At 43.5% G+C, this 25,302-nt stretch overlaps 1 protein-coding gene across 1 annotated transcript in view; it reads left to right on the forward strand.

The window, feature by feature from the left end:
- The window catches only part of SLC15A1 (solute carrier family 15 member 1), a 63,980-nt gene that overhangs the window by 35,608 nt on the left and 3,070 nt on the right, over window positions 1-25,302 (forward strand). The window contains exons 12-21 of the mRNA XM_021667908.2: window positions 1,644-1,688; window positions 1,810-1,842; window positions 1,926-2,014; window positions 2,835-2,916; window positions 5,492-5,611; window positions 8,177-8,323; window positions 10,003-10,052; window positions 23,312-23,419; window positions 23,532-23,640; window positions 24,176-24,319. Coding sequence (XP_021523583.1) covers window positions 1,644-1,688; window positions 1,810-1,842; window positions 1,926-2,014; window positions 2,835-2,916; window positions 5,492-5,611; window positions 8,177-8,323; window positions 10,003-10,052; window positions 23,312-23,419; window positions 23,532-23,640; window positions 24,176-24,319 — 927 coding nt within the window. The remainder of the gene's footprint in view (window positions 1-1,643; window positions 1,689-1,809; window positions 1,843-1,925; window positions 2,015-2,834; window positions 2,917-5,491; window positions 5,612-8,176; window positions 8,324-10,002; window positions 10,053-23,311; window positions 23,420-23,531; window positions 23,641-24,175; window positions 24,320-25,302) is intronic.

Below are 25,302 nucleotides of genomic sequence, written 5' to 3' on the forward strand. Positions count from 1 at the left end.
TAACTAAAGCGATTGGATACTGTTTCTTTTTAAAGATCAGTCCTCATTTACAGAACAAAAACATAGATATTTTTTATCTTAGAAACTGGAGTTTTAAAAAAATCAATGAATACCCATGGTTTGTGCAGGGAGGATGATGATATGGATAAACCATTGCATGGGAGAAATGTAAGTGTACACACGCGTCTCCTCATTTCTAAGTAGGAGATTGAGAAGGGATCAGGAGAACCTGGGAGGCAGCGCTGCATGCGGGACAGGAGCCGGGCACTGGAATGAGGCTTGCACCAGAAGCTACCCCTCCTCTGGTAGCTGTGACACTTGGGTGGCTGTAGTAACTCAACTCTTCCAAAAGGGTGCTAATCACCCGCCTCAAGGCTGTGAGGGTCCAGTGTGAGAACATCCATAAGGTACTCAGTGACTGGCCTATAGGAAGAACTCAAACAAGGGTAGATTTCTTTTTTATCTTTTTTTTTTTTCTGATACAGAGTCTCGATCTGTCACCCAAGCTGGAGTGCAAGGGAACGATCTTGGCTCACTGCAACCTCCACTTCCCAGGTTCAAGCGATTCTCTTGCCTCGGCACCTGCCACCACACCCAGACAATTTTTAGTAGAGATGGGGTTTTGCCATTTTGGCCAGGCTGGTCTCAAACTCCTGACCCCAGGTGATCCACGCACCTCGGCCTCCCAAAGTGCTGGGATTACAGGTATGAGCTGCTGTGCCCAGCCAATTTTCTGACTTTCTATGATGTCTTTCTAGTGGAGCTGAGGGATTCATATGAAAGCATTTACATGTTTAGTCTTCCATGGACATAATCATATTTACTCGTACAGTCCTGAGTCCTGTTTCACTGTGAAATAGGTTGACCACTGCAGGGCTGCCCAGGTTTAAATCCACTACTCTCTTGATGGAGATCTATTTGGGGCCAGCCTAGACTGTCAAAATGGCTGTTAACAATAATAACATTTTTGAATCTTGGATGCCAATGAATATGGACCATCTGCAGGGTACACAGCTGCTTTCACCTTGCAGATGATGCCATGCTTTCCAACGAGCCTCGGAAATGCAGTTTTGTATTTCCTAGGGATAGCTCCATCTCGGGGTAGTGCTTTGTGCAGCTTCTGAGGGGTTGGAGTACTCTATATCATGTTCACTTGTCCACTAGAAATACAACCTGTTTCTTTTGACCTAGTATCATAATAGAGCTGGGAGACATACTTGATGTTTAAAACAACATTGAATCCTATAACACGGCCGGTGCAGTGGCTAATGCCTGTAATCTCAGCACTTTGGGAGGCCGAGATGGGTGGATCATGAGGTCAGGAGTTCGAGATCAGCCTTGCCAATATGGTGAAACCTCATCTCTACTAAAAATACAAAAATTAGCCAGGCATGGTGGCACGGGCCTGCTCAGGAGGCTGAGGCAGGAGAATCACTTGAACCCGGGAGGCAGAGGTTGCAGTGAGCCGAGATCGCACCAATGCTCTCCAGCCTGAGCAACAGAGCAAGACTCCATCTCAAAAACAAACAAAAATCCCATAACATGTCAGACCTCATTCCTGATTTGGAAAAGACTCACCATTGACTTGTAAATATTTAAAAACCCACATTTCCAAATAATACAGCAAAGTCTTCATTTTTAAGGGCTCCAGGTGGACACTGCAAGCAACAACCATGTCCGGGAGAATCGTAAGTTTGGGAAATGGAGACACTTGATCCTGGTCACTATTCCTTCCTTTTAGTTTTTTTGTCCCCTTTCTTCTTCCCTTTCATGGCATTTTTCAGTGAGATATTTTTCCTCTCTTCTTAGGGAACTATAGAAATTCAGCCTGACCAGATGCAGGTAGGAGAGGACGTGTAAGTTGCTTTCAGGGTCAGAGTCGTCTTTGAGACAAGCTTAACATTTCACCTCCACTTCCTCTGCAGACCGTGAATGCCATCCTGATCGTGATCATGGTCCCCATCTTCGATGCTGTGCTGTACCCTCTGATTGCAAAATGTGGCTTCAATTTCACGTAGGTGACGGGTGAGCTGCGTTGGTGAAGGCTCCTTTGGTGCCAGAGCTTTGCAGATGGGCTGCGCTCAGCCTGCAGCCCCTCCCACAACCTCACCTAGAGGATGGGGTTTTGAAGAATGAAGTAAATAAATGTTCGTATGCTGATGTTTCTGAAAATGTTCTTTAAAATAAAAATGCTGTGAATGACAGCCTGAAAAGGCCTTTAATCAAGGCTTTCTTCTGTATGCAGATGATAGGAATGGACTTTGTAATCTGGAGTTTCACCTAAACTATAGCTTCTAGAAATTAAAAGTAAATATACAGGCCAGGCACAGTGGCTCATGCCTGTAATTCCAGCACTTTGGGAGGCCAAGGCAGGTAGACCACTTGAGGTCAGGAGTTCAAGACCAGCCTAGACAACAGGGGAAATCCCTATATCTACTAAAAACACAAGAAATTAGCCGGCATGGTAACAGTTGCCTGTAATCCCAGCTACTCAGGAGGCTGAGGCACGAGAATTACTTGAACCTGGGAGGCAGAGATTGTGGTGAGCTGAGATTGTGCCACAGCACTCCAGCCTGGATGACAGAGAAAGACTCCGTCTAAAAATAATAATAATAAATAAATAAATAAGCAAATGAGAACGAGAAGCTATATTCCATTTATCCTCCTTGGTCTTGGTCTTGGTCATGAATCCATGACCAAGAGAGGGAGAGGCGCTTTGAAGCCCATGTGTTTTTGGAGGGAATTTAGTTTTGTTGCAGGATGACAGGGGTGGGGGTTAGCTTAGCTGATCTATGTGGGACTGGTTGAGAGTCGCCCTTCTCTTGCCCCATCAGCTCCCTGAAGAAGATGACTGTTGGCATGTTCCTGGCGTCCATGGCCTTTGTGGCGGCTGCCATCGTTCAGGTGGAAATTGATGTGAGTTGTCCTATGCTTCTCCTATGTCCTTTCCCAGTGCATTTAGGTGGAGCGTTCAGAATCTTCTTTCTCCAGGATGTAGGGGATTAGGGGAGGCCAAGGTCTTTCTCTGTAAACTGAGCCCTGGAGCTGTGAGCCACAGGAGGCACCGTGGATGTGAGGGTAAAATGGGTGGGCTTCAGCAGGGGAAAAAGCTTACATAAGTAGATTGCATTTATAATACAGTTTTTATGATGGAAAAGAAGTTTACAGAACGTGTTTCTTCACCATCTGAACTCCTAGGAGATCTGGTTAAAAGAAGGTCAACATTCACAAACAAGTGTCATCTCAAATGTGTGTAAATTGTCTTTTTGATGTGAGAATGCACTTTGTTCTAGTGTTTCTAAAAATGAATAGTTTCTAAGCTAATGCACACATCTGCTGGACTCACAGTGGGCTCAACTAGACTCCTAATGCTGGCAGTCTGAGAGCAGCTCCTAGAAACAGGGCTGTGTGGTGGGAAAGAGCCTCCTCCCTCTCCCCGCCACCCCCCACCACTTCCTCCCTCTCTTTGCCTTTCTCTCTCTCTCTTTCTCTCGTTCCTTCCCTCCTTCTCTCTCTGTTTTAATATCTTTATATTTTTAAGTGAAAGGAAGTTTACTGAGAAAGTAGAGGAATGAAGAATGGCTACTCCATAGGCAGAGCAGCTCTTTAATAACTTTAAATAAAAAAAAAATTAATCGTGGCAAATATATATAACATGATGTTTACCACATTCTTCTTCCTTCTTTCTTTCTTTTTTTTTTTTTTTTTGAAACAGGGTCTCACTCTGTCACCCAGGCTGCTGGAGTGCAGTGGTGCATCACATGCACTGCAGCCACAACCTCCTGGGCTCAAGCGATCCTCCCACCTCAGTCTCCTGAGTAGCTGGGACTATAGGCACGCACCACTGCACTCCACTAAATTTTAAAAATTTTTTGTAGAGGCCGGGCACGGTGGCTCATGCCTGTAATCCAAGCACTTTGGAGGCCAAGGCAGGCGGATCACCTGAGGTCAGGAATTCAAGACCAGCCTGACCAACATGGTGAAACCCCATCTTTAAAAAAATAAAAATAAATAAATAAATAAAAATAAAAAAAAATTTTGTAGAGATGGGGTCCCACTATGTTGCCTGGGCTGGTAAACAATCCTCCTACCTCAGCCTCCCAGAGTACTGGGATTACAGGCATGAGCCCCCATGCCCGGCCACATAGTGGTCATTTTTATGTGTAAAGTTCAGTAGCGTTAAGTACATCTCCATTGTTGTGCAATCTCCAGAACTCTTCATCTTACAGAACTGAAATTCTGTGCCTATTAAACAGCTTCCATCTCCCCCTCCCCTAGCCCCATCAACCCCATTCTGCTTTCTGACTCTATGAATCTGAGACTACTCTAGCACCGCCTATGAGTGGCATTATATGGTATGTGTCCTTCTGTGACTGGCTAATTTCACTTAGCACATTGTCTTCAGGGTTCTTCCTGTTGTAGCCTGTGTCAGAATTTCCTTCCTTTGTAAAAGTGAATACCATCCCATTGTGTGTATACACCACACTGTTCATCCCTTACCCCTGACAGCCACCTGGGTTGCCTGCACCTTTTGGCTATTGCAAACAGGGCCCCCGTGATCGTGGGTATACTCATGCTCCTCTTGGACACAGCCAGCTTTGTGGAAGATGAATCGCAGGCTAAGGTGGACCCGGATTGCTTCAGTGACACTGGGTTTTGAAAGAGGGCATTGTAGAAAAAGATAAAAACTCTGAACAAAGGTATGGAGGCAGGAGGGCATAAGGCATTTGTGAGCTGTGTACAGCGCTGCGTCTAGGGCTGGGGACTGGGCTTCCAGACTTACAGGAGGACACTGGAGTTGGAGGATGGTAGATCTCAGATGTTGTGGCAAGAGGGATATTCGTTTAGATTACAGTGACTCGGGGCCCTCAGATATTCGGCTTCGTATCCTGGCATCCCTTGGCCTGGAGGTGGCTAGAGAAGACTGAGAGCAGCATCTTCTGATTCCTTCCTGTATTAGTCCATTCTCACACTGCTGATAAAGACATACCCGAGACTGAGTAATTTATGATGAAAAAGGTTTAATGGACTCACAGTTCCACATGGTTGGGGAAGCCTCAGAATCGTGGCAGAAGGTGAAAGGCACATCTTCCATGGCAGCAGGCAAAAACAGAATGAGAGCCAGCAAAAGGGATTTCACCTTATAAAACCATCAGATCTTGTGAGACTTATTCACTACCATGAGAACAGTATGGGGGGAACCGCCCCCGTGTTTCAGTTATCGCCCACTGATTCCCTCCTGCAACACCTGGGAATTATGGGAGCTACAATTCAAGATGAGATTTGGGTGGGGACACAGCCAAACCATATCACTGCAATATTCCGTACAAAAGTCATTTCTGTGGGTGTCATGAGCTTAGTCGGGGATGCCTGGTGTGTCTCAGCCAGCAGAGCTTTACACAGCTGGGGAAAGTACTCCCATGCCAGGGTTAAGATTATTTTCCATGTTATATTGAAGACCTCACTGCCAATTTTATTTTATTTTGCTCAGAAAACTCTTCCAGTCTTCCCCAATGGAAACGAAGTCCAAATTAAAGTTTTGAATATAGGAAACGATAACATGAGTGTATCTCTTCCTGAAGAGATAGTGCTGCTTGAACCAATGTCTCAAGTAAGTAGAAGGAAACGCTGCCTTCTTTTTCATCTTCTGACCCCAGTTGTAATAGGATTTAGAGAAGCTGTTGTTCTTGGTCTGTGTATAAATCCCAGGGCCAGTCCAAAAGTGGACTAAGGCTCTTGATCTCATTTTGGCCATGCTCTAAACCAGTGTGCTCCACATGTGCTGTGTAGCAGATCACCCAGGGAGCTGGTTAAAATGCAGATTCTGGCCGGGCGCGGTGGCTCAAGCCTGTAATCCCAGCACTTTGGGAGGCCGAGGCGGGTGGATCACGAGGTCAAGAGATCGAGACCATCCTGGTCAACATTGTGAAACCCCGTCTCTACTAATACAAAAAAATTAGCTGGGCATGGTGGCGCGTGCCTGTAATCCCAGATACTCAGGAAGCTGAGGCAGGAGAATTGCCTGAACCCAGGAGGCGGAGGTTGCGGTGAGCCGAGATCGCGCCATTGCACTCCAGCCTGGGTAACGAGAGCGAAACTCCGTCTCAAAAAAAAAAAATAAAATAAAATAAAATGCAGATTCTACTTTTTTTCTTTTCTCTCTCTCTCTCATTCTTTCTTTCTTCTTTCTCTCTTTCTTTCTCTTTCTTTCTTTCTTTTTTTTTTTTTTGAGACAGAGTCTTGCTCTGTCACCCAGGGTGGAGAGCAGTGGCGTGATCTCAGCTCACTGTAACCTCTGCCTCCCAGGTTCAAGCTATTCTTCTGCCTCAGCCTCTCAAGTAGCTGGGATTATAGGTGTGCACCACCATGCCCAGCTAATGTTTGTATTTTTAAAAGAGACGGGGTTTCACCACGTTGGCCAGACTGGTCTTGAACTCCTGACCTCAGGCAATTCACCCACCTCAGCCTCCCAAAATGTTGATATTAAAGACATGAGTCATCACACCCAGCCAAAATGCAGATTCTTAATCAGCAGGCCTGAAATGCAGCATTTAATTAGCTCTCAGGAATGCTGCTGCTGCTGGAGCCTGGAACCACCAGATCAAGGATGTAAACTGGGGGCAATTTTGATGCCAGGGGACATTTGGCAATCTCTGGAAATACTTTTTCTTGTAGCAACTGGGAGTATGCTGCTGGCATCTCATGTAGAAGTGAGGGATGCTAACATACAGCCCTCCATAACAAAGATCACCTGGCCCACGTGGTAATGGTGCCAAGGATGGAAAACTCTGCTCTAGATCACCCTTGTTCTGGATTCATGGTTCTCAACCTCGAGTCCATATTGGAATCACCTGGAGAGCTTTGAAAATTTTAATATTTGGGTCCCATCCCAAGAGATTTTTTATTTTTTATTTATTATTTATTTTTATTTTTATTTTTTGATACAGAGCCTCACTCTGTCACCCAGGTTGAGGGGCAATGGCACTATCTTGGCTCACTGCAACCTCTGCCTCCTGGGTTCAAGTGATTCTCATGCCTTAGCCATCTAAGTAGCTGGGATTACAGGCATGAGCCACCACACCCAACTAATTTTTTTGTTTGTTTGTTTGTTTTTGAGTTGGAGTCTCGCTCTGTCACCAGGCTGGAGTGCAGTGGTGCAATCTCAGCTCACTGCAACCTGTACCTCCTGGATTCAAGTGATTCTCTTGCCTCAGCCTCCCACGTAGCTGGGACCACAGGCATGTGCCACCATGCCCAGCTAATTTTTGTACTTTTAGTAGAGACAGGATTTCACCATGTTGGCCAGGCTGGTCTCAAACTCCTGGTCTCAAGAGATCCACCTACCTCAGCCTCCCAAAGTGCCGGGATTACAGGTGTGAGCCACCGTGCCTAGCCCTAGCCCCAGAGATTTTGATTTAGCCAGTCTCATTCCTGTTTAGCCATGGTTGATCACCACAACCTTAGACCTTGCCAAACTAATAATCTTAAATGAAAAAAAAAAAAAAAACAATTCCTAATGCTTGGAGCACTTCAGTACTGATTTTCACCAGGCCTGCTGCTTTTGCCCTGTTGCTACTCTTTGCCTACCAGTAGAAATTGTTATTATAGTATTAATTTTTTTTTTTTTTTGAGACGGAGTTTCGCTCTTGTTACCCAGGCTGGAGTGCAATGGCGCGATCTCGGCTCACCGCAACCGCCGCCTCCTGGGTTCAGGCAATTCTCCTGCCTCAGCCTCCTGAGTAGCTGGGATTACAGGCACGCGCCACCATGCCCAGCTCATTTTTTGTATTTTTAGTAGAGACGGGGTTTCACCATGTTGACCAGGATGGTCTCGATCTCTTGACCTCGTGATCCACCCGCCTCGGCCTCCCAAAGTGCTGGGATTACAGGCGTTAGCCACCGCGCCCAGCCTATAGTATTAATTTTTATAAAAGCAAAAGTAAGATGCTTGGTGAAAAGTATCGTTCCTGTGGTGGTACTAAAAATTTCATGATGGAGTCTGTAAGGGTGGGTGGGAAACGGAGGCAAATAAATGCCAACTCCCCACAGGCATTTTTAGATATCTGTGAACATGAACGTGGAAATGTGGAATGTCAGACAACTGCTATTCCCGTGCTGAGTTGCACAGTGCCAAGACTCTGTGGTATTAACTACGCCTCTTTCTCTCCCTCTCTAGACAAATGGATTTATGACTTTTGATGTAAACAAACTGACAAGCATAAACATTTCTTCTCCTGGATCACCAGTCACTGCCGTAACTGACAGCTTTGAGCAGGGCCAGCGCCACACGCTTCTAGTGTGGGCCCCCAGTCACTACCAGGTGGTAAGTGCGTGAACGGCTACAGCTGACTCTTTGCTGTTTGTGATGTTGGAGGCCCAGCTTTTTATGGCGTGACTTTGTTCTACTCCCATATAGTATTATATTAGATCATCCTCAATTTCTTCCTTCTTCTGGAACACAACAACTTCTTCAAGAACACCAGTCAGGCTTCCAATAAAAGTATGACTGGCGGATAGGAAAAGTTAATATTAACTGAAATTTTTTAAAAGACAACTTCTGAACATTGTATGGGGTATGTGCATGGATGTACATGCGTGTCTGTGCAGAAGTCACGGAGTACATATGTGAATTCTCAGGGACTTTTTCAGATAGTTTTAAATATATATTTAATTGCACTGAATTTTAAAATGTGCACTAAATAGAAATTTAGAGTAGTCTCTGAAAAAATATAATAAATCTACCATGTAAAAGCAATAAAATACTATTTGAAAATACTTGATGAAAAAGTATAGAGCTCTAGATATGCCATTTGCACATAAAAAGCTATGAAGTCTAACCTGGACAACACCGTGAGACCCCTGTCTCTACAAAAATTTAAAAATTAGCAGAGTGTGGTGGTGCATGCCTGTAGTCCCAGCTACTTGGGAGGCTGGGGCGGGAGGACTGCCTGAGCCCAGGAGGTGGAGGCTGCAGTTAGCCATGTTTGTGCCACTGTGCTCCAGTCTGGGTGACAGAGCAAGACCCTGTCTCAAAAAGAAGCAGCAGCTATGAAGGAATAGTTGAGCTAAATGAAGGAGTTGTGGACATTCTGTGAAGTCCATTTAAGTGAGCTTCTACAGAACTGCAATCTGGAATTGAGACTGTTGGTCATTTGCTTAATTAGGGAGCTGCTGAGTGGCTTGTTTCAAGTTTTGAAGAGCAGTGTTCTGTGGAAGCACTGGCAACTAATGATCAAAAATTGTAGAGGCTCCTGTTAGCTTTAAAGAAAATCAGGGCTGAAGAAATGGAGCCTTCTTCTTCTTTCTTCCTTTCTTTCTTTTCTTCTCTTCTCTATGCTTCTCTCATTCTTTCTCTCCTTCCTTCTCTCCTTCCTTCCTTCCTTTTATTTCTCTTTCTTCTCTTCTTTCTTTTTATCACTTTCAGCAGGATCTCACTATGCTGCGTAGGCTGGTCTCAAACCCTTAGACCTAAGAGATTCTCCCAACGCACCAGGATTTCAGGCACAAACCACCATGCCTGGCCCAGAAGACTTCTTTTCTTTCTTTTTTTTCTTTTTTTTCTTTTCTTTCTGTTTTTTGAGACACAATCTCCCCCTATTGCCCCATCTGGAGTGCAGTGGCGTGATCCCAGCTTACTGCCGCCTCGATCTCCCAGGCTCAAGATTCATTTTCAACAAATGATTCTCCCTCCCACCTCAGCTTCCTGAATAGCTAGAACTACAAGTGTGAACCACCACACATGGCTAATTTCTAATAGAGACAAGGTCTCACTACATCTCCCAGGCTGGTCTCAAAACTCCTAAGCTCAAGTGATCCTCCTCCCTGTGGGATTATAGGCATGAGCTACTGTGCCCAGCCTCCAGAGCCCTTCTGATGTAATCATGTCCTTAGTTCCTAGGATAAGTGTCCATACCGCCTTCTCAAAGACTGAAATATTCCTCTAAACTCATTCTAATGAATATGATTTTGAAAATATTTTTATATTACTGTTTTCTCTCTCAGGTAAAGGATGGCCTTAACCAGAAGCCAGAAAAAGGAGAAAATGGAATCAGGTATGTATATTTCTTTAAAATTTAAGTTTTTTCAGCCTCTTATGGAAGTAATGCATACCCATAGTAAAGTCCAAATGTAACAAGGATATAAACTGAGATTATCAGGTTTGTCCCAAGAATGTAAGGCTGGCTCAATATTCTAAAAAGATCAATCTGTATAACCCATTATCTTAATAAATTAAAGAGGAAAAGCTACATCATCTTATCAATTGATAAAGAAAAAGCACTTGTTAAAATTCAGCATTGATTCATGACGAAAACTCTCAGCAAACTGGAAATAGAAGGGAACTTCCTTACCCTGAAAAAGGACATCTACAAAAACTCGAGCTAACATTATACCTCATGGTGAAAGTGTAAAAGCTCTCCACTGAGATCAGGAACAAGGTAAGATTTTTCCACTCTCCTCACTCCTGTTAAACATTCTCTGGTTGCAAGAGCAAAGATACAAGAAAAAAAAGTAAAAGCATCTAGATTGGAAAGGAAGAAATGAAAATATTTCCAATCGGCTGGGTGTGGTGGCTCATACCTGTAATCCCAGCACTTTGGGAGGCTGAGGCAGCAGATCTCTTGAGCCCAGGGGTTTGAGATAAGCCTAGCTAAAATGGTGAAATCCTGTCTCTACTAAAACTACAAAAATTAGTTAAGTATGGTGGTGTGTGCCTGTAATCCCAGCCACTTGGGAGGCTAAGGTGGGAGGATCACCTGAGCCTGGGGAGGTTGAGGCTGCAGTGAGCTGTGATCCCATCACTGCACTTCAGCCTGGGTGACAGAATGAGACCTTGTCTCAAGAAAGAAAGAAAGAAAAAGAGAGAGAGAGAGAGAGAGAGAGAGAAATTTCTACTCTATGACAATTGTCTATATAGAAAGTCCCCAGGACTCTACCAAAAGCAGCTCATAGAATCAATAAGTGAATTTAGAAAAGTCACAGGATACAAGGGTAAAAACAAAACAAAAATCCATCACAATTCAATGTACTAGCAATGAAGAGTTGGAATCTGAAATTTTACAACCATTTCACGTATACAGTCTCCTATCTCCCTTCCCCCCTGCAAAATATGAAATACTTAGGTATAAATCTAACAAAACATGCAGGATTTGAGTAGTGAAAATTACAAAATTGCTTATGAAAGAAATCAGTGAAAAGCTAAATAAATGGAGAGACAGCTGTGTTCAATGATCAGAAGATTTAATATAGTAAAGATGTCAGTCCTCCCCCAAGCTGACCTGTAGGTTTATTATTGCCATGCCTATCAAAACCATGGGTATAAACAAGCTGCTTCTAAAATTTATATGAAAAGGCATAGGAACTAAGAATAGCTCAAATAATTTTGCAAAAGAATTCAGTGAGTCACTAGTTTTAAAACTTACTGTAAAGTTACAGTAATGAAGACAAAGTAGGCCGGTACAGTGGCTCACGTTTGTAATCCCAACACTTTGGGAGGACGAGGCAGGCAGTTCATGAGGTCAAGAGATCAAGACCATCCTGGCCAACTATGGTGAAACCCCATCTCTACTAAAACTTTCTGGGCAAGGTGGCGTGCGCTTATAGTCCCAGCTACTCGGGTGGCTGAGACAGGAGAATTATTTGAACCCAGGAGGAGGAGGTTGCAGTGAGCCGAGATTGCGCCACTGCACCCCAGCCTGGCCATAGAGTGAGACTCCGTTTCAAAAAAAAAAAAAAACAGAAAAAGCAGAGACAAAGTGGTATTGGCAAAGAAGTAGACCCGTAGATGAATGAATAATCCGGAAATAGACCCCATCAACCGATTTTTGTCAAAGGTGCAAAGACAGTTCAATGGATTAAGGGAAGTCTTTTCAACAATCAGTGTTGAAACATTTGAACGTTCATATGTAAGAAATGAACTTGACAACTAAACCTCAGATCTTATGTGCAATTCATATATAAAAATTATGTTAAATTCTTACACATCTTATATGAAAATTAAGTCAAAATACATCATAGATCTACAAGTAAAATATAAAACTATAAAATATATACAAGAAACATAAACTCTTATGACCTTGGGTTCTTGGATATGACCCCAAAAACACAATCTATAGAAGAAAAACCTGATAGAGTTCACCAAAACTAGAAACGTTTGTTCTGTCAATGCCACTTTGGTTTTTTTTGTTTTTTGTTTTGGAGACAGGGTCTTGCTCTGCTGCCGAGGCTGGAGTGCGGTGGTGCAGTCACAGCTCACTGCAGCCTCATCTTCCTAGGATCAAATAATCCTTCTGCCTCATCCTCCCAAGTAGCTGGGACTATAGGTACATACCACCATGCCCAGCTAATTTTCACTTTTGGTGGAGATGGGGTCTCACTATGTTGCCCATGCTGGTCTCAAACTCCTGAGCTCAAGCAATCCTCCCACCCCTGCCTCCCAAAATGCTGGGTTTACAGACATGAGCCACTGCGCTGGGCCTACACTAAGATCTAAATACAAATGTGAATACATGCACCCAGCCACTGTCACTCTGAAGAGAATGAAAAGATCCACTACAAACTGGGAGAAAATATTTAGAAATCATATATCTGACAAAGAACTTGTATCCAGAATATGTAAAGTACTCTAAAAACTCAATGTAAATAGAATTAGACAGTGTGCAACGTTTTGAGGCTGGCTTCTTTCACCTCGAATTTGTATACTTTAATTTTAAATAACCCAATTAAAAAAGCAAAAGATTTGGACATGTCACCAGAGGAGATATACACACATGACAAATAAGCATATGAACGATAGCATTGCTCTTAAGGGAACTGTAAATTAAAACCACAGTGAGTTACCATAACACGCATATCAGGTGGCGGTAATAATTGTTTTTACCTTGACAATACCAAGTGTTGGTGAGGAGGCGGGGCACCTGGAACTCCCTTGCATTGCTGGTGGGAGGACAAGATGGTGTCGCCCCTCTGAAAAACAGTTTGGCAGTTTCTTATAAAGGTAAACACACATTCATTCACCATGTGACCCAGCCATCCCACTCTCAGATATTTACCCTAGAGTACTGGAAACCTGTGTTCACATAAAAACCTGCACATGAACGTTTATAGAAGCTCTATTTACAATCACCAAAGATTGGAAATCACCCAAATGTCCTTCAGTGGGGGATGCATAAACATCCACCACTCAGCAAAAAGGGAACAAACTTGACACGCACAGCCATGTGAATGCATTTCAAAGGAATCGTGCTTTGAAAGAAGCCAGCCTCAAAAAGTTACACACTTTGATTTATTAAACATTGAGGGTGTGGGGAGGGGCTGGTCCTGCCCTGGGCTGGAGTTCCTTTTCTCACACCTGTGACTGGAGAGGTGGAGAAGGGGAAGGGAGGGCAGCTCACTGGTTCCTTCTGCAGTCGCTCTGTGTTTAAAACTGGAAATTGCCCTCTTCCCCAGTCCCACTCCCCAAAAAAAGTGACACTGACACAACAATGTATAATTCCATTTACGTGACATTCTCAGAAAGCCAAAAACTCCAGGGACACAGAACACATTAGTGGTTGTCATGGGTGAGGAGTGGAGGAAAGGTTTGACAATGGGGTAGCACAATTTTGGGGTCCATGTATTCTGATTGTAACAGTATTTATGAATCAAGATAATGTTAAAATTTATATAGCACTGTACACCCCCAAAAGCCAATTTACTATAAATAAATCTTTAATAAGAATAAATTGAGGGGAATGAGAATAGGTCTCCTATTGTCCTCAACTTTCAGCCCCAGTCTCCAATCCCCTGTAGCCACAACTTTGATAATTTCTGATTTTAGCTTTTACTAGTTAGCACTCAAACACAAAATAATAGAGACTCAAGTGTATTTTGGGACGATGTCTATTAACTTACTAACATAGGCTGGGCATGGTGGCTCATGCCTGTAATCTCAACACTTTGGGAGGCTAAGGCAGGTGGATCATCTGAGGTCAGGAGTTCAAGATTAGCCTGGTCAACACGGTGAAACCTTGTTTCTATTAAAAATACAAAAATTAGTCAGGCATGATGTACATGCCTGTAATCCCAGCTACTAGGGAGGCTGAGGCAGGAGAATTGCTTGAACCCGGGAAATGGAGGCTGCAGTGAGCCGAGACTTTGCCACTGCAATCCAGCCTGGGCAACAGAGCAAGACCTTGTCTCAAAAAAAAGGAAAACTTACTAATATAAATGGTGGTGAAATGGACTTTCACTTCTCTTCTCACCTCCTGTTTGCTTCTCGTTGTTAATATTTATTAGGTTTATGTTTCTGTGTTTTCCCTGTGCTAGGCTGAATCTAAATAATAGATCAATAAATAGGATTTACAGTATGACCCTATAAATGTTATTTACAATGTAATAAAATTGTGATCAGTCTGCAAGAGAAAATGTTACTTTATATCCTTGAAAATGTATCCCCCAACTGAAAATGTCTTGAATATCAAGATGCACTGGGATCTCCTATTACGTTGGTGAATTGTTCAGTGGTACCTGTCTTGGTTGCTTTAATTTGACCAAGGCTTTCTTGCACAGCTTCTATTTTTTTTCCCCGGCAACCCATTTAGCCTCTTGTTAACAAAAACATAAGCCTTTACCCAGTCTCCAAGGTTACCAGCTCCCTAATTATACTGTTATCCCAGGAATCCACTTTCCCTCCCGAAAAACCAGCTCTTCAGTACATTCTTTGAAAGCTAACAGGAGCGCTGGCTCTGTCATCGTGCTACACCACTGTCCTGGTAGAATTTTGCACTGTGTGCCAGGATAATGCCTTTCTTTCTTGGATTCCATGTCATCTTCCTCAGCCTTCTTTCTAGTCTTGTGGCAGTGTATGGCCACATATATTGTCAAGAGAAGATAGGAGGTAAACTGCAAGTCGTTGCTTACCTGAAAACGCCTTTTTCTGTTCTCACACTTGGTTCATTGGCTGGACACCATTTTCTTCCATAACTTTGGAGGCTTGACTTAAAGATTTTAAAAAAAAGAAACAAAAAAAGAAAAAAAAAAGCATCTGCCAGTCTTTGTGGTTGATTTCCGTTTCTCCTCATGAAGCTTTCAGCATCTTCTCTTTGGTGTTCCCAAATTTCCCTGCCTTGTAAATAAACAGGGCTGTAATTGTATTCATCTTGCCAGCGTGAGGTTCTTCGCATTTTTTCTTTTTTTGTTGTTTGTTCCTTCATTCCTTTCCTTTGTTTCCTTCTGCATGAGCTTCCTAGGGCTGCCATGACCAAATAGCACAGGCTGGGCGGCTTATGTACATGGAAATTAATTTTCTCAGGCTGGGCACAGTGGCTCATACCTGTAATCCCAGTACTTTGGAAGGGCGAGGTGGGCAGATCACTAAGTCAGGAGTTCGAGACCAGCCTGGCCAACTTGATGAAACTCCATCTCTACTAAAAATACAGAAATTAGCCAGGCATGGTGGTGGGCGCCTGTAATCCCAGCTACTGGGGAGGCTGAGGCAGAAGAATTGTTTGAACCCAGGAGGAAGAGGTTGCCGTGAGCCGAGATCATGGCACTGCACTCCAGCCTGGGCAACAGAGCAAGACTCCATCTCAAAACAAAAGGAAAAGAAAAGAAAGAAAAAGATTTTCTCACAGCTCCAGAGGCTGGAAGTGTAAGATCAGGATGCCAGCAGGGCTAGTTTCTTCTGTGGCCTCTCTCCTCGGCTTGTAAAGACCCCCTTCCTTTTAGGGCCTCACATGGCCCTTTCTCTGTGTGTGGCTGTGTCCTAATCGTTTCTTCATATGAGAACACTTGTCACATTGGATTAAGACCCACCCTAATTACTTTTAAAGAGGTAAACTCTTTAAAAACCTCTCCAAATACAGTCCCACTGAGGTGCTAGAGGTTAGGGTTCCAGCCTGTGAATTTGAGAGTGACGCTATTGAGCCCCTGGCCCCTTCTCCCGCCTTTTTGGGATCGTTCCTGACCCTGACACATGCTCCTACATCGCTGCCGTGGCTGACCTGGAAGGAAATACTGACGGGGGTCACCTGTCCTGTCCTGCTCTTTCTGTCTGATTCTGAGCTGGAAGCACGTCTGAAGTTTCCCTTTTGCCTCAGAATGTGGTTTCCGTTGCTTTCATTTCTTCAGGAATGTTTCCTAACTTTGATCAATTTAGACTGGGGGATCCTTTCCTGTTTTGGTATTGTTAAAGCTCTGTTGTTTTGTTTTGTTTTGAGAGAGAATCTCGCTCTGTGGCTCAGGCTGGAGTGCAGTGGCACAATCTCAGCTCACTGCAGCCTCTGCTCCCTGAGTTCAAGTAATTCTCCTGCCTCTGCCTCCCAAGCAGCTGGGATTACAGGCACATGTCACCATGTATTTTTAGTAGAGACTAGTTTTCGTATTTTTAGTAGAGACAGGGTTTCACCGTGTTGGCCAGGCTGATCTCGAACTCCTGACCTCAAGTGATCTCCCTCATTCTCCCATCTTGGCCTCCCAAAGTGCTGGGATTAAGGCATGAGCCAACATGCCCAGCCCCAAAGCTTCATTTTTAAAAAATTGTCTTCAAAGAGGTCTTAGAAAAGAAGACAGACCCATGAGATTAGCAGCACTTGACTGCTTTACCCCCAACTGTGTGGCAAAAGATAAACTGGAAGCTTTTTTCCTTTTAATTTAATTGGTAACATCAAATCTTTAATAGATCAAAGGTTTTATTATTTCAGTAATGCCCTAGAGACAACACATTAAAAAAAGAAGTTCTAGAAAATTGGTGTCAGAAAATAACTGAGAAATAGAACAACGGAGAATTTCAGGAAGTCAGGCTTCTAAGCAATATGAGAATTAAAGGAAGAGTATATACTATTTTAAGCAAAATGGAATCCTTTGATCAGATGGTATCAGTAAGTTTGCAAGACTTAAGTGATTACCTTAAATAGAACCTTTGGAATAAAGTGGCAATGCTTCCATCAAAAATTGGGCCTGGGCAGGGCGCGGTGGCTCACGTCTGTAATCCCAGCATCTGGGAAGGCTGAGGCAGGCAGATCATCTGAGGTCAGGAGTTCAAGACCAGCCTGGCCAACATGGTGAAACCCCGTCTCTACTAAAAATACAAAAAAATTAGCTGGGCATGGTGGTATGTGCCTGGGAGGCTGAGGCAAGAGAATGGCTTGAACCTGGGTCACAGGGGTTGCAGTGAGCCAAGATCACGCCATTGTACTCCTGCCTGGGTGACAGAGTGGGACTTTTGTCTCAAAAAAAAAAAAAAAATGGGCCTGGCATAGTGGTGCATGCTTGTGGTCCTAGCTACTTAGAAGGATGAGGCAGGAGCATTACTTGAGCTCAGGAGTTTGACGCCAGCCTGGACAAAATAGTGAGACCCTGTATCTAAAATATAAAAATTAATTGGTTGAGAAATTGATAATGATCTTTCTCATGCATTTTTGAAACATTCTACATTGCTCCATATGTATGTGTCCATAAACAACACATTGTTAGGCACATTTTCACACTAAATAAAAAAGTGACTGTCCTGTGTGGATGTCATTCTGCAGTGTCATCAATCACGTTATCAAATATGTTACTTTACATTTAGCCATATTGATACATGCATCTTTTATCCAATCGCTTAACCGCTGTATAGTATTCCATTACATGGATATACTGCAATTTATTCATTCCTTTTATTCAAAGACATTTAGGGATACCGATTTTTCCAAACAATGCCAAAATTCACATTCTTACCTGTCTCTGTCCACATGTAGGAAGTTTCTCTAGGGCAGTGATTTTTTTTAAACTTCTTGTCACATTTAATGAACATATTTTGAGCATGCACCCATTGTGTATGAATATGGTATCCTTTACAAATGGTATGTGTAAATTGTGCCAAATTAATATATGCTTCATAAATACACAAAAAATAAACATAAAGAGGATGAGAAAAGTTTTTGATCAATATTTTACAAATATTTTTATTCATTAGTAGTACAGAAATCATTCGTGTAGATAAGGTGGTTGAAATATGCTTCATTCATTTCTAAAAATCTCAATATAAGATTTGAAAACAGCTATGCAAAGGCCTGGCTTTAAGTTCAGTTCATTTCAACCCTTGTTTTTCATCACTGTCATCCTGAAAAAGATACTTCAAGAAGGGAGTATCAGTGGGACATAATTGACCAAAATTTGATTTAAAAAACAAAACTTCATTTATACATTGTGAAGCTTTCATCCAGCGGTGCTGGGACCCACTGGATATTCACATGCAAAAGACTGAAGTTGATCCTCTCCACAAAAATTAACTCAATGGATCAAAGACTTAAATCCTAAAAGGTTTAGGGGGTGAGCAGTTTGAGAGGGAGGCCCCCTGGGGAGATGTGTGGCCTTCTGTCACTGTGGGAAGCCGGCTTACCATGAGGCTGTGACACAGGGTTGTAAAATTACAGCCATCTGAGAGCTAAAGGAAGCCAGTATTGTGTGGCTGTTCCAAAGCTTGGCTTTCTCTTTGACATAGCGACTTTGGGGTCCTGAAGTTCTACTTTCTTTCACATAACCAAAACAGTGAAATTTATAGAAGACCAAAACACAAGTGACAAAAAGAAAAAATGACTTTGGCTTTATAAAAATTGAAAACTTTTGTCCTGCAAATGATGTCATCAAGAATTGAAAGAACAACCCACAGAATGAGAGAAAATATTTACAAATCATACATCTGATAAGGGACAGAATATATAAAGAACTCTCACAACTCAGTACTGAAAAGACAACCCAATTTTCAAAATGGGCACAGAATTTGAATAGATATTTCTTCAAAAAAGATATCCAAATGGCCAATAAGCACGTGAAAATATGCTCAAAGTTGTTAGTGTTTAGGGAAATGCGAGTTAAAACCATGATGAGATACCACTGCGTACCTTCTAGGTTCTGAGCAAAAAGATAGACAGTAGGCGGGGCATCATGGCTCACACCTGTGATCCCAGCACTGGGAGGCCGAGGTGGGCGGATCACCTGAAGCCAGGAGTTTGAGACCAGCCTGGCCAACACAGTGAAACTGAAATATACCGTCTCTACTAAAAATACAAAAATTAGCTGGGCATGGTGGCAGGTGCCTGTAATCCCAGCTACTCAGGAAGCCGAGGCAGGAAAATCACTTGAACCTGGAAGGCAGAGGTTGCAGTGAGCTGAGACTGTGCCATGGCACTCCAGCCTGGGCAACAAGAGTGAAACTCCATCTCCAAAAAAAAAAAAAAAAAAGATAGACAATAACGGGTGTTATTAAGGATGTGGTTAAACTGGAAGCCTTGGCTGGGTACGGTGGCTCATGCCTGTAATCCCAGCACTTTGGAAGGCCGAAGCCGGCTGATTGCTTGAACCCAGGAGTTCAAGACCAGCCTGAGCAATATGGCAAAACCCTGTCTCTATCACAAAAATACAAAAATTAGCCAGGTGTGGTAGTGTGTCCCAGCTACTTGAGAAACTAAGATGGGAGGATCACCTGAGTCCTGGGAGGTTGAGGCTGCCGTGAGACATGATGGTGCCACTGCACTCCAGCCTGGGTGACACAGTGAGACTTCAAAAAAAAAAAAAAAATTAGAAGCCTTATTCACTGCTGGTGGAAATCTAAAATGGTACAGCCACCTTGAAAAACAGTTCTTTGAAATGGTTAACATAGAGTTTTACTGTATAACTCAGCAGTTTCACTCCTAAGTATATAACCATTTTGACCAAAATTCAGACTGCTGAGGCAGAAGTAATTTGATTTATTGGAAGCCAAATGTGACGATCAACCTGGAAAGAGACACCAGCAAAGTTGGGCATGTCCTGGAGTCCACTGTGAGTTGGAAGGCTCCTACAGGAAGGTTTAGGAAGGCCGGGTGTGGTGGCTCACGCCTATAATCCCAGCACTTTGGGAGGTGGAGGCAGGAGAATCACTTGAGGCCAGGAGTTCAGGACCAACCTGGGCAATAAAACGAAACTCCCTCTCTACAAAAATAAGAATTAAAAAATGAGCCAGGCACTCCTGCAGTCCTAGCTACTTAGGAGGCTGAGGTGAGAGGATTGCTTGAGTCCAGGAGTTCAAGGCTGCAGTGAGCCATGATTGCACCGCTGCACTCCAGCCTGGGTGACAGAGTGAGGCCCTGTCTTAAAAAAGAGAAGAAAAAGGTATTATGAGAAGGGAAGGAGACTCCTCAAATTAGAGCTTTCCATTTTCATCGGAGGTTATAATACAGAAGTTATGATCACTGGCTGCAGGTGACAGCATACGGGCTAAAATGTTTTAGCACAAGACAATCAGTAAAACTCTATGACTCAGAAGCAAATCAGTGTCCTTTTCAGTATTAGTGAGTTATGTATTAATCAGTACATCAACACGGTAAGATAGGAGGGACTCATGATAAGACTCTTTACTCAGGGACAGGATATAAGCCATGCATTGTGAGACTTTCCCCAGGTGGTTAATTTGGAAGCCTACCAAATGTGACATGTGAGTTGTCACTCAGAAGAGATGAGAACATGTCCACACAAAAAACTTGTGCATTTACGTTCATTGCAACATTACTCACAATAGACAAAACATGCAAACAAATCCAGTGCCCATCAGCTGAGAAAATGTGGTCTATCCATACGATGGAATGTTGGTCATAAAAAGGAATGAAGCTCAGATACGTGCCACAATATGAACAAATACGAACGTCAGTATGCTAAGAGAGAATCTGGTCACAGAGACCTGCGCTGAATGACTCCATTGAAATGAAGCGGCAGGCAGAGCCCTAGAGACAGAAAGCAGATGCGAGGCTCCCAGAGGTCCGGGGAGGAAAGAATGGGAATGTTGAGACATGTTCAGATGCGCACATCCTTACCACTGTGTCACAGTTGCCTCCAGCGTTCCGTGCAGCCGAGGCGTGTAAAGGCTGCACCGTCTGGGTGTGTGTAAGTGTCTGCTACAAAGTTCCCATCACCACAGAGTCACCTCCTGACGCATTTCTCAACAGAACTGGTCCCATCATTAAGTGACTCCTGACTGTGTTTTCCTTTTTTTTTTTTTTTTGCAAGACTGAGTCTCACACTATCACCCGGGCTGAAGTGCAATGGTGCAATCTCAGCTCACTGCAACCTCTGCCTGCCGGGTTCATGTAATTCTCCTGCCTCAGCCTCCTGAGTAGCTGGGATGACAGGCGTACACGACCGCACGCCCAGCTAATGTTTTGTATTTTTAGTAGAGACAGGGTTTCACTATGTTGACCAGGCTGGTCTTGAACTCCTGACCTCGTGATCCACCCACCTGGGCCTCCCATAATGCTGGGATTACAGGTGTGAGCCACCATGCCCAGCCATGTTTTCATTTCTTGTTGCAACAGCCCTAAGACATATGCCAGGCAGCTCATCGTCCTCTAGCCTTAGGGATGGGTTTCATTCCGAGTCTGTGGCTGATAACTTATGAAGCCAGGCCTCAGCCCCAAAGGTCTGCTTCCTAGACCCATACTCCGCCCGCTCTGTCTTTGGTGTAGATGATCTTCATCTTTGATAAAAGCAGCTCTTACAGCCTAGAGCAGTGTGAACTCTAGCTAAGCTGCATGTGGATCTGTCTCAGGCTCCATTTTCTATATGAATCTCCTATCAAATGACACCAAGTAGAAGGCCTCAGGACTTCAGGGCCTGAGTTTAATTCATAGAAATTTTCTCCCAGCACCTAGAGTTTGACCAGTATTATTTGTTGCCACAGAGCTGATGAAACTTGGCCCCCTATTTGAGGGATGGAAAGGTGAAATTGTTCCTTACGCTGCTGAGGTGTACACTAGTGTGACTTACTGTTCTCTGCACTGGATACTCTGCCATAGGTCTTCACTCACATGTTTGGTAGGAAAAAAATCAACTGGTCTTGTTTTGGGCAGCACCCTCCTGGTCACTAGGGTTATGTGAGAGTTTCAGGGTCGTCTGTAGCCTGGAACAGCTATGGAAGGGGTCTGTCATCAGCCATCCGTGCTGTTCACCCTCCGTATGGTCCGAGGCAAACAACTTACCTGCTTCCGTGTGAAGCATAGCCACATGGGACTTTGTAGAGACAGGAAGCCTTGGGCCTGGAAGCCAGTCTTATTGGGTATTCCATTCAAAGCTGTATTCCAGCGGGATGCCGACCACTGTCACTCCAGGACCACACAGGCCTCCACCCTCTGAAGGGGATTCCTTAAAGCTATCTCTAAGCCAGGTGTAGTGACTCATACCCATAATCCCAGTGCTTTGGGAGGCTGAGGAGGGAGGCTCCCTTGAGGCCAGGAGTTTGAGACCAGCCTTGGCAACACAGCAAGACCCTCGTCTCTACAAAAATAAAAATCAGCCAGGCATGGTGGCACACACCTGTAGTCTCAGCTACTCAGGAGGCTAAGGTGGGAGGATAACTTGAGGCCAAGAGTTCGAGGCTGGATTGAACTATCATTGCATCACTGCACTCTAACCCGGGCAACAGAGCAAGACCTCATCTCTAAAAAAGACTAAAACAATGTCTCTTGTTACCGGGTTGGCCCCTTTCTTCCTCTCTAATCCCAGGTGCCCTTCCCTACCTGAGGCTCCTAGAGGTAGGAAGTCGGTGGGCTTTCCTCCTCAACCCCCAGAGAAAGGGGATGTCTTTTAGGAACTGGGGTCTATCTTTTAGGAACTAGGCAGCATCTGGTTTTGGTCTTTAACTACTCAAGCTCTAAAGTTTCTGGCTGGGAGCAGTGGCTTATACCTATAATCCCAGCACTTTAAGAGGCTAAGGCAGGTGACTTACCTGAGGTCAGGAGTTCAAAACCAGCCTGGCCAACATGGCGAAACCTTGTCTCTACTAAAAACACAAAAATGAGCTGGGCATGGTGGCACATGCCTGTAATCCCAACTACTCGGGAGGCTGAGGCAGGAGAATTGCTTGAACCCAGGAGGCAGACGTTGCAGTGAGCCATGATCCCACCACTGTACTCCAGCCTGGGTGACAGAGCGAGACTCCCTCTCAAAAATGAATAAAGTTTTTGAAGCGAGGAACACAAAGGCATGGCTAGCTTCTTGAAGGGAAGAGGCCAGTACCTACTTCAGTCCCTGCTTAATATCCCAACATACTGAACGAGGTTAGATTTACAAAGTACTCCGAGTAGTACCTAGCACATATAAACACTCTGTTAAATACATTCTTTCACATGTGTTCTCATGAGTGGGTGAGAGGGATAAACCTAAGGTTGTTCACTTTCTGTCTTTATTCTCTAGAAATCTTCTGAAAACATCTTAAACTTCCTCAAAATAGGGAGTATTGCTCAACTTCAAGTGCGTGCACTGTGACCTAGGATGTATCATTTCGTAGTTCAGTTTCAAGACAGATGGTTTTCTGTTTCAGATTTGTAAATACTTATAATGACCTCATCACCATCACCATGAGTGGGAAAGTTTTTGCAAATATCAGCAGCTACAATGCCAGCAAGTATCAATTCTTTCCTTCTGGCAGGTAAGTACCTAGACTGAATGCTTCACTCCAAAGTTCAAGGATTTTTCTTTAAAAAATATATTGAAACTTTTAATGACAAGAGTGTTAAGCAATATTTTCTCTCTTTTGATAGAAAAGGCTACACAATAAACTCAACAGAGATTCCACCACAGTGTGAAACTAATTTCAATACTCTCTACCTTGAATTCGGTAGTGCTTATACCTATGTAATCCAAAAGAAGGTTAGTAACTCGCTTCATTGTATCAGAACGTCTGCTCGAACTTGATTGATAGGAAGGCTCCCAAACACTTAGAACATATTGATGACTTAACTAGAGTGATATTAGGATCTGTATTTTAAATGGGCTTAGAATTAATTCACTAGGCTAATTCTTAACTCATTGTTGACTTAATCAATAGAAGGAATCTAAACAGATTGACTTCCCCTGGATGACAGTTTATATTAACCAATGTCTGATGCTTCCTTGTAGGCTATTAACATGGACTTAAGGAACTCATAGTTCAAAGAGAGGGCAGTGTTTTCAAATGACTTCCAACCTACTCTTTTATCTAAAAGGAAAATGCTAGTGAACTTACCTTCAAATCCGTCACAAGTGTAAAATGCAGTGTTGCCTTACATTTAAAGTGTGTATGTACTTGATAAATCACATGATGTAACCCTACAAGGTCAATCTCAGTTTACCTGTTTGAACGATGTTTATTTTAGAAGCAAGCTCGACTTTCATTTCTTCTTCTGCTTTTGCCTTACTGCCTCAGAATGACGGCTGCCCCGAAGTGAAGACGTTTGAAGATATTGCAGCCAACACGGTTAACATGGCTCTGCAAATCCCGCAGTATTTTCTTCTCACCTGTGGCGAAGTGGTCTTCTCCGTCACGGGACTGGAATTCTCCTATTCTCAGGTTTCTTGTTTGTTGCATTTACCACCCGTCTGCTATACCCCCGCTTGCAGAAAATGCTGATAGGACTGAATGTAAATCGGGAATAACTGTATGTTTTTAGTTTTTAAAAAGTCTAGAAAGCATTATGGTATCTTCCATAGAGTGAGGTCTCTGAAATCACCAAGTGTCGTCTTTACTGAATAAGAATTATTACTGGGCCTGGCGAGGTGGCTCAAGCTTGTAATCCCAGCACTTTGGGAGGCCAAGGTGGTCGGATCACCTGAGATCGGGAGTTTGAGACCAGCCAGGCCAACATGGAGAAATCTCAACTCTACTAAAAATACAAAATTTGCCAGGCATCGTGGCGCATGCCTGTGATCCCAGCTGCTTGGGAGGCTGAGGCAGGAGAATCACTTGAACCCAGGAGGCGGAGGTTGCAGTAAGCTGAGATCTCACCATTTTATTCTAGCTTGAGCAACAAGAGTGAAACTCCATCTCAAAAAAAAAAAAAAAAAAAAAGGAATTATTACCGGCCAGGCACAGTGGCTCATGCCTGTAATCCCAGCACTTTGGGAGGCTGAGGCGGGTAGATCATCTGAGGTCTGGAGTTTGAGACCAGCTTAGCCAACAGGGTGAAACCTCATCTCTACTACAAATGCAAAAAATTAGCCAGCCATGGAGGTTGATGCCTGTAATCCAAGCTACTCAGGAGGCTGAGACAGGAGAATCTCTTGAACCCAGAGGGGCAGAGGTTGTAGTGAGCTGAGATCATGCCATTGCACTCTAGCCTGGGCAACAAAAGCAAAACTCTGTCTCAAAAAAAAAAAAAGAATTATTACTCTGTTAAGCTTTGCAAGAACATGTGTTCCTATGTGTCTGTAGTCTCACAGTCATACCCTAGACATTTAGTGTCCTTATTTATTACTGATTGCTACCAGGATTATGAAGGTCAGGAGATTCTCCATTCTGAAACAACCAAATGTAACCAACCATTCATAAAACAG

This window comes from Aotus nancymaae, unplaced genomic scaffold, assembly GCF_030222135.1.
Source record: "Aotus nancymaae isolate 86718 unplaced genomic scaffold, 86718_ANA_hifiasm-v0.15.2.pri h1tg000048l, whole genome shotgun sequence".
In the NCBI taxonomy this organism is placed as follows: domain Eukaryota; kingdom Metazoa; phylum Chordata; class Mammalia; order Primates; family Aotidae; genus Aotus; species Aotus nancymaae.